We start from the raw sequence: 12,500 nt of genomic DNA, 5'->3' as shown, positions 1-12,500 counted from the left end.
ACTTGTGCACGCAGTGACTGAAACCTGATTGAATGACACAGGAAACGAATGATGAGTGCCCAGTACCGTCTTGCACAGGCTGTCGTGTCGAAGTTAATATAGTCTACAACTGCTTGTTACGACTCAGCACTGACAGACTTGATAATGACTGATGATACGAATACTTATATAGCTGCCTATCCTCGGTCATAGACTCCAAGCGCTTCACAAACACTGTGGTGTCATTTCCACACAAAATTAACAGGCTGCTGCCTTCCTGGGAAAAGCCGACTGACTGACAGTTGTACCACTGGGTGCTCATCATTCGTTTCCTCTGTGTGTCATTCAATTAGTTTTCAGCCTATCACACACACACACACACACACACACACACACACACACACACACACACACACACACACACACACGCACGCACGCACGCACACACACACACACACACACACACACACACACACACACTGGCACACTGACACACACAGTGTAACATTTAAGTTACGTGTATGACCGTTTTGAATGTTTCAAGTATTTCACCTCGCCATTTAGGCAGCCATACTCCGTTTTCCGCGGGGTGTGTGCTTGCTGGGTAAGTTCTTGTTTCCATCAATGAATCCCGCCGAACGCTGACACTGTGCATTACATGATATGTAACGTGCCGCATATTTGGGCACATAATTATAATAATTCATTAGACACACGGCTAAAGACTTAGGCCAGTATATAAGTCATTATACACAATATTGAGCCTTGATTAACCTTGACTCACGCTGACGAACAGTAAGTCTAATCCTCTTATTTGAGTCCTTGCTCGCAGCCGCCGGCTCAGCCGACTCAATAACAAGCTGGTTTAATTTAATCCCATTCGGAGTTTGAAACCAGGGTGGAGGAGAGGTAGCTTTATCGGTTTAGGACACTGCGGTCAGCATAATTTGACGGCTGTCTCTGTGGCGCAATCGGTTAGCGCGTTCGGCTGTTAACCGAAAGGTTGGTGGTTCGAGCCCACCCAGGGACGGTTTTTTTTGTTTTTTTTTTGTTTTTTAGTGTGTGTGTATTGATGTGTTGTTGTTGTTGGTGGTGGTGGTTTTTGTGTTGTTGTTTTTTTAACTTTTTTTTTCATAATCTATCCGCTCACTTCTTTTTTTTAAATAATTTATTCCAAGGCCTGACTAAGCGCATTGGGTTATGCTGCTGGTCAGGCATCTGCTTGGCAGATGTGGTGTAGCGTATATGGATTTGTTCGAACGCAGTAACGCCTCCTTGAGTAACTGAACTGAACTGAACTTTTACTTATCTTTCCTTCACTATATTTCATTGCATTTAGCTATATACTGTATTTTACTTTGTCTTGTTATTTTATTTAATTTTCTTTGTTAATGCTTTACACAAACCTACACTAAGAAAGGCCCTCAAGACCTCATCAGTGCGTCTTTTTTTTTCCTTTTTCCTTTTTTTTCACAGCGAATGTGCTTTAGCGTATATGGATTTGTCCGCACGCTCAGACATCTCCTTGAAACTGAAACTGAAACTGAGTCAACCACGTGTGAGAACCTTCAGATTCCACAATGCTGTTCTTTCTTTTTTTCTATCTTTCTTTTTTTTTTCTTTTTTATCTTTTTTCTTTCTGTAAGGCCTGACTAAGCGCATTAGTCAGTATGCCGCTGCTGGTCAAGCATCTGCTTAGCAGATGTGGTGGTGTAGCGTAAATGGATTAGCCCCGAACGCCCCGATTAGCTCCGAGTGATGGCCTAGAGGTAAACGCGTCCGCCTTGGAAGCGAGAGAATCTGAGCGCTTGTTCGAATCACGGCTCAGCCGCCGATATTTTCTCCCCCTCCACTAGACCTTGAGTGGTGGTCTGGACGCTAGTCATTCGGATGAGACGATAAACCGAGCCTGTCCCGTGTGCAGCATGCACTTAGCGCACGTAAAAGAACCCACGGCAACAAAAGGGTTGTTCCTGGCAAAATTCTGTAGAAAAATCCACTTCGATAAGAAAAACAAATAAAACTGCACGCAGGAAAAAAAACAACAAAAAAAAAAAATGGGTGGCGCTGGAGTATAGCGACACACTCTCCCTGGGGAGAGCAGCCCGAATTTCACGTAGAGAAATCTGTTGTGATAAAAAGAGAAATACAATACAATACAATACAATACAACACAATACAATGATGCCTCTTTGAGAAACTGAACCGAACTGAACTGTTCTGTATGCAGTGACTTTGTCACAGTGGTAAGGTCTTCGGCAAGCACACAGGGGTTCTGAAAGCTGCCATGGACAAACGCGACTGAGAGTGTTTAACCTACGAAGGCTGGAAGGGCCGGGTGTCTTAGCTAAACGCATAATATTGTTGCTGCTGGGACTTTGGATACACGAGCGACGGGCGCCATAGCCGAATGGTTAAAGCGTTGGACTTTCGATCTGAGGTTCCCGGGTTCGAATCACGGTGACGGCGCCTGGTGGGTAAAGGGTGGAGATTTTTTCCGATCTCCCAGGTCAACACATGTGCAGACCTGCCAGTGCCTGAACCCCCTTCGTGTGTATACGCAAGGATAAGATCAAATACGCACGTTAAAGATCCTGTAATCCATGTCAGCGTTCGGTGGGTTATGGAAACAAGAACATACCCAGCATGCACACCCCCGAAAGCGGACTATGGCTGCCTACATGGCGGGGTAAAAACGGTCATACACGTAAAAAGCCCACTCGCGTATATACGAGTGAACGTGGGAGTTGAAGCCCACTAACGCAGAAGAAGGATAAACGAGCTGTTGGATCAAGTGGGTGTGTAAGCGCAGTTCGGTTATTAATGTGTATCTTGGCTCTGCGAGATGCTGCTGGGGACCAATACAACAGAATAGAATAGGATATGTCTTTATTACCAAGTGTACCGGGGTCACAAGGAATATTGGGGGGGGGGGGGGGGGGGGGGGGGGGAGGGGGGGGGGATAGTACATAACAAGATACTACGAACATGAATCGAAAATCATACACAAACACAGATACACTGAGTAGAAATAAGATACATACAAGTGCATATCAATATTAAAACTTGTGCATACTCACGCATGCACGCACTGCACACACACACACACACACACACACACACACACACACACATACACACATACACACATACACACACATACACGCACGCACACACACACACACATACATACATACACACACACACACACACACACTAACCTTCACACACATGCATCATGCATGCACACACTTACGTGCATATATCTGCACATACACACACGCGCGCGAACACTCACTCACACACACACACACACACACACACACACACACACACACACACACACACACACACACACACACACACACACACACACACACACACACACACACACACACACTAACCTTCACACACATGCACGCACACAATTACGCGCTTATATCTGCACATACACACACGCGCGCGAACACTCACACACACACACACACACACACACACACACACACACACACATTTAAACACACACACACATACACACACACACACACACACACACACACACCTAAAGAAAAAGTCAGTGTAGTGACGACAGATCATGTCAAGAGGCACTGCTCCTTTGAGAGGGAAGGGGAGAGGGGGGAGGGGGTGTGACGATTTTCTCAACAGCGGGTCGGCAAAGCTCATCGTTCAAAGAGAGTGGTTGTCAGCGATCTGACAGGTTCATGAAAGCAAAAATCACATTAGATCCTGTTCACTTCAGTTCAGCTGCTTTAACTCACTCAGTACGGCCAGTCCTCTCTTCTCCTCTACACAGACCCCTCGGATGTCCAGTGGGTGTCTGAATGACCCAACCTGTAGCTTCCGTCGTCGGAATTGTGGTATTCTTTGTCAACATTCACCTCTTCAGTGTAAGAGCCTTCCGCTTGCAATATTTTGATGATAGTAATTGGGATCAAACGCTGTTAACGTCGTCGTATGGAGAGAGTTAAGAGGCGTCCTGTTGAAGAGTACTCCTCAACTTCGAAAAAGGGCAGCCCACTTGCCGCAAGCTTTTCGAATTCTACTCTCTCAAACACAAGGACTACTCATATCACTACGTAGCCGAGTGACTCACAAGGGATCCCAAGTATAAATCCCCTACGATCCCAAGTATAGATCCCCTACGTTCGTTGACAGCGCTTCGACAGTTTACCTGGAAACGAAAGAATAATTATTATGTGATAAATGCCCCACAAACGACATTGTTCATGAGTTTCACTATTGGTTTTTGTGTGTCCCCCCCCCACCCCCCCCTTTTTTTTAAAAATTTTTTTTTTTTTGATGGCGTCACACAAAGAATGTTTATCTGAATATTATAGAACTCGTCCAAAAAACATTAAATTCCACTTATTGTTTACTGAAAACAAAACAACAACAACAACAAAAAACAAAAACAACAGAATATTGTTAAAATGTATTTTATAGTTAAAACAAAAAATCGTTCCTTCTATTGTACTTCTTTTCCGTAAAACATTATGTCTGTTAATATGGACAAGAATGTTGTCAATCGTAAAGGAAATGACGTAAATTAATGTGCATTAATTTGTGTGCGTTCGCGTGTGTGGCCTTTTTTTTTTCTTTTTTTTCCCCCCCGTTCTTTTGATATCACTCTTTTTTTTTTTTGGTTTGTGGTAATAAGTGTAATATACTCTCCTCACGGACTGAGCGTGTTGTCCCGTTCACGTCATAGTATAAACTACTCACTCTCACTGTGCGCCATAATCCAACCATAGCACGTTTCCCAACACACACCAGCGTCAATGCTTCTAATCGATTATTGATCTTTTAGATCCCTGTTTTCATTGTTACATAACCTAAGCGCCTTTCCTTTCGCGTGTTCTCTCTCTCTCTCTCTCTCTCTCTCTCTCTCTCCCTGTGTCTCTGTCTCTCTCTCTCTCTTTCTTTATTTTATTATTTTTTATACACGTTTTGGCCGCCAGAAGAAAGCTTTTGGAAGTATGCCGAGCCGGGATGCCAATGAAGTATGGCGTACACTCGCAAGCACGCACGCACGCACGCACGCACGAACGCACGCACACAAACATACACACACACACACACATGTATACGCACACATGCACAAACATACGCATGCACGCACGAACATATAATCATAACCAATACACACGCACGCCCACACGAATGCACTCACTCACGCACACACAGACACACACACACAGAGTCAAAGACACACACACACACACACACACACACTCCCCCCGCCCCCCACCCGACCCCGAACCCACGCCCGCACCCCCTCCCACCCCCAATTTCCATTCCACGCGTTCAGATCAACCAGCCAATACAAGACCTAGCTGCAAATTGCTGATTGAACGAACCTTCATGCAGTTTGCTTCGATCTCAGTGACAGCGACACTTAAAAAGACGTGGGCTCCTAAAAGTGTACCCCTATGAAAATGATTCCGTGTCAATGTATTGTTAATTATATTGGATCAACTCTCTCTCTCTCTTTCTCTTTTCCCTCTCTCTCTCTTTCCTGAATGTATTGCCAATAAATGTTAACCTACACCGATACAGTGATTCAACAGATAATAAATAATGATGTGTGTGTGTATGTGTGTGTGTGTGTGTGTGTGTGTGTGTGTGTGTGTGTGTGCGTATGTACTTATGTATGTATGTGTGTCTGTACGTGCGCATGTGTGTGTGTGTGTTTGTGTGCGCGTGTGTGTGTGTGCGTGTCCTCCCCCCACCACAACACCTCCCCCCCCTCCTGCCCCCCTTCTCCAACAGTGCTGAAGACAGTGACCAGCCGTAAGAACGGCATGAAGATGGACGCGCGGACCTCAGAGCTGTTGGCAGGACGTCTGGCATCGGACCAGGACTTCCTCTGCAGCCAGCCTCGCCTTGTCAGACTCTACGTCTGCTCCGCCGGTACCGGTAAGCACGTGGGTTTTGTCCGGTAGATGTGTTGCACACAGACAGACAGACAGACAGACACGCAGGCACAGAAGCGCACACATAGAGAGATACGCACGCACGCACGTACACACACACACACACACACACACACACACACACACACACACACACACACACACATTCGAACACGTTCCCATATACATAAACACATGCACTGCACACGATTGAATGACACAGGAAACGAATGATGAACGCCTAAATGACAGCCGTCAGTCGGTTCTGCTCAAGGAAGACAGCCTGTTGTGCAAATGACCTCGTGTTTGGAAAAAAAGCTCTTAGAGCTTGGTCTCCGACTGAGGATAGGCTGTGTATGTGAGTATCCATATCATCATCACGTACATCCTCTAACAGGAGGCACAAGTACCAGGCTTGGGTTACATGAACGATGAGCACTAAACTGTGCGAAGCGTTCACTGCCTCTGTCTTCTCCTCTTCACTTACTTCACTTATGCCCATCGCTCCCGGTGGAGCATAAGCCATCGACGACCCCTCGCCATCGCACTCTGTTCTGGGCTGTTTGGCTTCTCCTCTACGTCGGCTTTATTTCCATAGACTTTGGACCATGAAACACATTTATGGATGGATATGGAGGGAGGGCGCAGACGGGGGCGGCAGAGAAAGAGCTGGTCCGACAGCGTCAAGGAATGGACCAAAATGACGATGCCAGATCTCCTCACGACAGCTGCCAACAGAACGGCGTGGGGAGCTATGACATCTTCCTCATATCCCCCCAACGACCCCAGCGGTCGAGGGAATGAGTGAGTGATGGACACTTATTCATCGCCTGGACATACAGCGTCTGTTCTCGTCCGGAGACCAAGCTCCAAGCGCTTTACAGACACGGGAGTCATGTGTACAACATGTTGCCTTACCTGGCTAGAGCCGACTGAAAGCTGCCACTGGGCGTTCATCATTCATTCATTCATTCATTCCTTTCCTGTGTCATTCAATCAGGTTTCTGTCACGCACACATGCATACTTTTTCAGACCCTGCCATTGGGAAGTGTTTGTTGTTGCTTGTTCGTGAAGGAGGAAGGTGGCAGAATGGTTAAGACGCTCAGCTGCCAATACAGAGAGTCCGTGAGGGTGTGGGTTCGAATCCCGCTCTCGCCCTTTCTCCTAAGTTTGACTGGAAAATCAAACTGAGCGTCTAGTCTTTCGGATGAGACGATAAACCGAGGTCCCGTGTGCAGCACGCACTTGGCGCACTGAAAAAGAACCCATGGCAACGAGAGTGTTGTCCTCTGGCGAAATTACGTAAAATGAAATCCCCTTTCATAGGTACACAAATATGTAAGCATGCACTCAAGGCCTGACTAAGCGCGTTGGGTTATGCTGCTGGTCAGGCATCTGCTCAACAGATGTGGTGTAGCGTGTATGGATTTGTCCGAACGCAGTGACGCCTCCTTGAGAAAGTGAAACTGAAACTGAAACTGAAACTGTTCGTGAAGCTTTCTGGTGATCGCTCCTGTTCCAAGTTTTAGTCGGTACTTGCAGGTGTTGAAAGCCAAGCTAGGACGCGAAAAGACCTGTCTCCATGGGTGTGTTGGTTTTTTGATGTTGTTGTTGTTTTTTTACGGTTAGTTTCAGTTTCAGTTTCAGTAGCTCAAGGAGGCGTCACTGCGTTCGGACAAATCCATATACGCTACACCACATCTGTCAAGCAGATGCCTGACCAGCAGCGTAACCCAACGCGCTTAGTCAGGCCTTGAGGGGGAAAAAAGTGAATAAATAATAGATAAGCGTGCATAAATAAGTAGATAGATAAATAAATAAATAATTACAATATAAAAAAGGTAGTAGTAGTCATAATAATAATAATAATAATAATAATAATAATGAATAAATAAATAAATAAGACAACAATGAGGATAAATAAGCAAATAAATGTAAAACATGAAGACACACATTCACACATACACCCACACATGCATAACAGATATGCACCAAACATGTAGTTTCACAGATATGAAAGCACAGTCAAATACACATAAACGTACATGAGTCCCAACACACACACACACACACACACCACACACACATTACCCTACACCTCCTCTACCCCCTCCTCCACACACTCATTTCTAGGCTACGTATCGCAGCTTCCACGGCACACACACACACACACACACACACACACACACACACACACACACACACACACACACACACACACACACACACACACAGATGAACACTTACTTGTACAAGCACACACACACACACGCCCATATCCCCCAACCCCCCCCCCCCCCCCCCCCCCACACACACATATATATACACCTCCCCCTCACACACACACACACACACACACACACACACACACACACACACACACGCACATGCACAGAACTTTCCTGACACTTGTGTACACTTACACCCTCGCGCATGCACAAACGCACTCAAACACACAGACCCATACGTACACACAAACACACACATACACACACGCACAGAGGCTGCCACTGATTGGCTGCAAGAGGGATGGGAAAAGATCTCTGATGCCAATAGCGTGGCATCCAGTGTGTTGCTCAGTCTATTGTATTTGGAAAAGCCCACAGAGACTGTGCTCCGTTTTGAAAAAAATTGCGCAGTGTTGGTTTGGAAATGATGCCGATATTTGTTTGATTTGCCAAGCATAGTGCTATACCTTTCATCTTAGACTTATGGCCGTTCCCTCTCTCTGGCGTATGGATGGACGATAGCCACTGGAGGGCATGTGTCACAGCTTCAACTTCCATCGTTAGGCTGGAGGTTGTGACTTTGTGGGCAGCATTCTCTTCCCTAATTGTTTTTCCATTAATTTTTGTTTCGCAGTGAATCCCCAACCGGATTGGTCTTTGGTGACTGAGCCATCTGTATATATGATGATGTTCTCTTCTTTACTGTTTTCTTCTATGAGTAGCTTCACTTCCACATCAGTTTTGTCCTCTGGCCATTCCAAACAATGTCTTCCTAGAGTGGGTGAGATGGCTGTGTTGAATAGATGGTTGAGGTTTACGTGGTTTTTCTCCGATTCTTTTGTTTCTTTCAGGTCTTGTAGTCGGCATACTAGCTGGATTGTGTCTTCTGCTTGCCCCATCCATGATCTTCCTCGTCCTAGACGGCTGCCTTTTGGTTCTTTGACTGCGTCATGCAGTGGGTTTTGAGGGTTTTCTAATGCTTTGAAGTAGGTCTTAACCTGTTCTAACTTGTTTCTGGCTTGCACTGAAGGAAGGTCAAGCAGGTATCGCATGGTTTCTGTGGGCGTGTCTTTTGTTGTTCCAAGGATCAGCCTCATAGCTTCATTTTGAACTCTTTCTAATTTTAGGAGGTTGCTTTGAGATGGTGTTGTTAGCCCAAGTCCGTAGTCGATCACACTGAGGACGAGTGATTGGTATAGCAGGAAGAGGTGGCGTTGTTCAATACCTTTGGTTGCCATTGCTTTTAAGACTGAAAGGCCCTTTTTGCATTTGAGAACAGTATTTTCCGTATGTTTTCGGAAGGTCAGCATCCTGTCGAAGTGTATTCCTAGGTAGCGTAGGCATTCAGTTTTCTCGATCTGAATCCCGTCGAATGACACAGGTGGTGGTGATTTGCTCGCGGTTCTGTTGTTGAGGGTGCACAGCAACGTTTGGGCTTTCGCTGGATTGATGGAAGATCCTGTGTCTTTGCACCATTGAGCAATATTGTTTAGTTGTTTCTGGACGGCTTTAGTTCTTTCCTGAACATCCTTCGAAGTTTTGAAGACCAGGCCTTCATCCGCAAGGGTAAGCACCCGAACTATTCCGTTGTTCTTTAAGTCTGCAAGGCCCTTCGTGTATACATTGTAGAGGACAGGAGAGAGCGGAGACCCTTGTGGCAGTCCCATGGATAGTTTAGAAGGTGCAGACATCCAATCTCCGAGGCGTAGGACGACGGTTCTTTCCTGAAGCGCTGCTGCTATCCATCTTGTCAGTGTCAAATTTACTCCATACCTTAGTAGCAGCTCCATGAGGTGCGCAAACTGGACTTTATTGTAGGCATCTTCAAGGTCGATTGCTACTGCTAGTGTCTCTTCTTTTCTTTGAAATCCTTCATACACCTCATCTGCAAAAGCAGCTGCATTTTCCCATGTGGACTTGCCTGTTCTGTAACCACCTTGATTTGAAGAGAGAGTGTGCCGGTGTTCAAGATCCCTTGCAGGTTTCCTGGCTATCATGTGTTCCATGAGCTTTCCAGCAATGTTTTGCATGGTTAGGATCCGGTAGCCGCTTACCTGACGATGGTCCTTTCCTGGTTTTGGTATGGGTTTTAAGAAGCTGTGTGTCCAGTCCTCCGGCACATGTCCATTGTGGAAACTTTTTTTTAATATAGATTCAAAAGTTTGCTTCTGTCTTTTTCCGATAGCTCCTTGATGTCCGAGTAGCGAACTTTGTCTGGGCCAGGAGCCGATTCTTTCTTGTATTTAGCTATTGCTTCGTTTAGATCATCTATTGTCAAGTCATGATCGGGTCCAGTCTGCATAAGGATTTGGTTTAACTCCTCAACATATTTCTTTTTCTCATCTAAGTTTCTTTGATCACTCTGTTGTATGAAACGTTTGAGCAGGGCAGATCCTTTTTCTTCGTTTGTCTTAAGCTTGGATCCGTCAGTGTCTAACATGTCTGGGGTTGTTGTTGTGCACGTTTTCCCTTCCATGCGACGATAGAATTGCCAGAACTCTGTCAATGTTGTGTCATAACTGAGTGCCTCGCAAAACTGTTTCCACTTGTCATTTTTGGCCTCTTGAGCAATGACTTCAAACTGTTTAGTTTTTTCTTTCATTTTTGTTTCAATATCTTTGTCCGGAGATAGTTTTGTTTTTCTTTTTGCCAAAGTTTGACAGCCGCATGTTTTTCTATCCAGGTTCTCTGTGTGTCGGTATTCCACCATGGGGGCTGAATAGTTTGCATCCTGTTCAGTGCCGTTCTTTTGTTTCTTCTGCGTCTTAATTTTTCGATGATGGTTGTCTCTTTGGTTTCATACTGAAATGGATCACGCGGTTTCATACAGGGTTTATCTGACAGTTTCTGTAGACTGAAAACTACCGGGAGGTGGTCGCTGCCTTGGTGTGGAAGTGTCTCTGCATTCATTTCTGCTCTGAATTTTGGAGATGTTAGAGCGATGTTGATCACATTGTCACTGTCCCCTTGTCTTGTTCCAAGGCGAGTTGGGGATGTGGTTGTTAATGGGCTAAGAAGAATTTCCCCTATCATTCCTTCAAGTGCGAGTCCTTGTGGGTTAGTGTTCCGCTGGTTTTTCTATATTATAATTATTATTTATTTATTTATGTAAGCTTATCTATTATTTATTCACCTTTTTTTACTCAAGGCCTGACTAAGCGCGTTGGGTTACGCTGCTGGTCAGGCATCTGCTTGACAGATGTGGTGTAGCGTATATGGTTTTGTCCGAACGCAGTGACGCCTCCTTGAGCTACTGAAACTGAAAACTGAAACTGTTCCGCTGGTCCCATAACTTCGATCTTGCATTAAGGTCTCCACAGATAATGATGACTGAGTCTCCAAGTTCGTTCTCTATTTCCTCTAAAAAGGCCCAATCCTCTTTTGTTGTGCAGGTTCCTGGGTGAACATAGGCATTGATGAGCACGATGCTTTTGTGAATTCCGTCAGGTTTTTCAAGACGCACCCCTACTAATTCACATGAGTTGCTACACCATTTCTCTTGATTTATGGTGGAAACTTTGTTTTTTTAGGTTTTTGTTCAGTATGATTGCTACCCCTCTTCCTTCATTCCTTTGAAAGACTGTGAAATTCTCAAAATGTATTGGTCTGTCTGCACTTGTCCTGGTCTCTTGGAGACATAGAATGTCAAAATCATATGCCAATTTCTTAATTGTTGAGATTCTCATTCTCGCGCTGGAACAATTCCAACTGCCGATTCTAAAGAATTTCTTTGACAGCCGCTCTGCTTTTGTCATTCTGCATCGCAGGCAAGATACTTGCCAGGATCCAACTAAACCGCCTCACAGCACACCTTGACCAAGGTCATTTGCCTGAGAGCCAATGTGGATTCCGGAAAGAGCGCGGAACCACCGACATGGTGTTTGCTGCAAGGCAGCTGCAAGAGAAATGTCAGGAGCAAAATGCTGATCTGTTCTCCACCTATGTCGACCTCACTAAGGCCTTCGACACCGTGAGTAGAGAGGGACTGTGGAAGATCATGGCCAAGTACGGATGCCCTCGGAAATTTATTTCCTTGGTCAGCCAATTCCATGAAGGCATGCAGGCTCGAGTCCAGGACAATGGCGAAACATCTGCTCCTTTTGCTGTCACAAATGGTGTCAAGCAAGGCTGCGTCCTGGCTCCAACGCTGTTCAGCCTCATGTTCTCTGCAATGCTTACTGATGCCTTCAGAGATGGCGATGTTGGAATCGGCCTAAAGTACCGAACAGATGGCAAGCTGTTTAACCTCAGAAGGCTTCAAGCAAAAACGAAGGTCATGACAGACATCATCAAATACTTTTTGTTTGCTGATGATTGTGCCCTCAACGCTGGATCTGAAGCTGACATGCAACTCAGCGT

The 12,500-nt window shown here is 45.5% G+C and overlaps 1 protein-coding gene and 1 non-coding gene across 4 annotated transcripts in view; both read left to right on the top strand.

Moving 5' to 3' along the window:
* LOC143295255 (NACHT and WD repeat domain-containing protein 2-like) overlaps nt 1–12,500 on the top strand; it is a 92,018-nt gene that overhangs the window by 35,846 nt on the left and 43,672 nt on the right. For all 3 annotated transcript variants that reach the window (XM_076606838.1, XM_076606840.1, XM_076606839.1), the window contains one exon: nt 5,770–5,916. In XM_076606838.1, the coding sequence (XP_076462953.1) occupies nt 5,770–5,916 (147 nt within the window). The remainder of the gene's footprint in view (nt 1–5,769; nt 5,917–12,500) is intronic.
* Nucleotides 936–1,009, top strand: Trnan-guu (transfer RNA asparagine (anticodon GUU)). Its single transcript has one exon. It is a non-coding gene; the product is annotated as a tRNA-Asn (tRNA).

This window comes from Babylonia areolata, chromosome 20 (genome assembly GCF_041734735.1).
Source record: "Babylonia areolata isolate BAREFJ2019XMU chromosome 20, ASM4173473v1, whole genome shotgun sequence".
In the NCBI taxonomy this organism is placed as follows: Eukaryota; Metazoa; Mollusca; class Gastropoda; order Neogastropoda; family Buccinidae; genus Babylonia; species Babylonia areolata.
The sequence above is the reverse complement of the archived record's forward strand: the minus strand, read 5'-3'. Positions and strand labels throughout refer to the sequence as shown.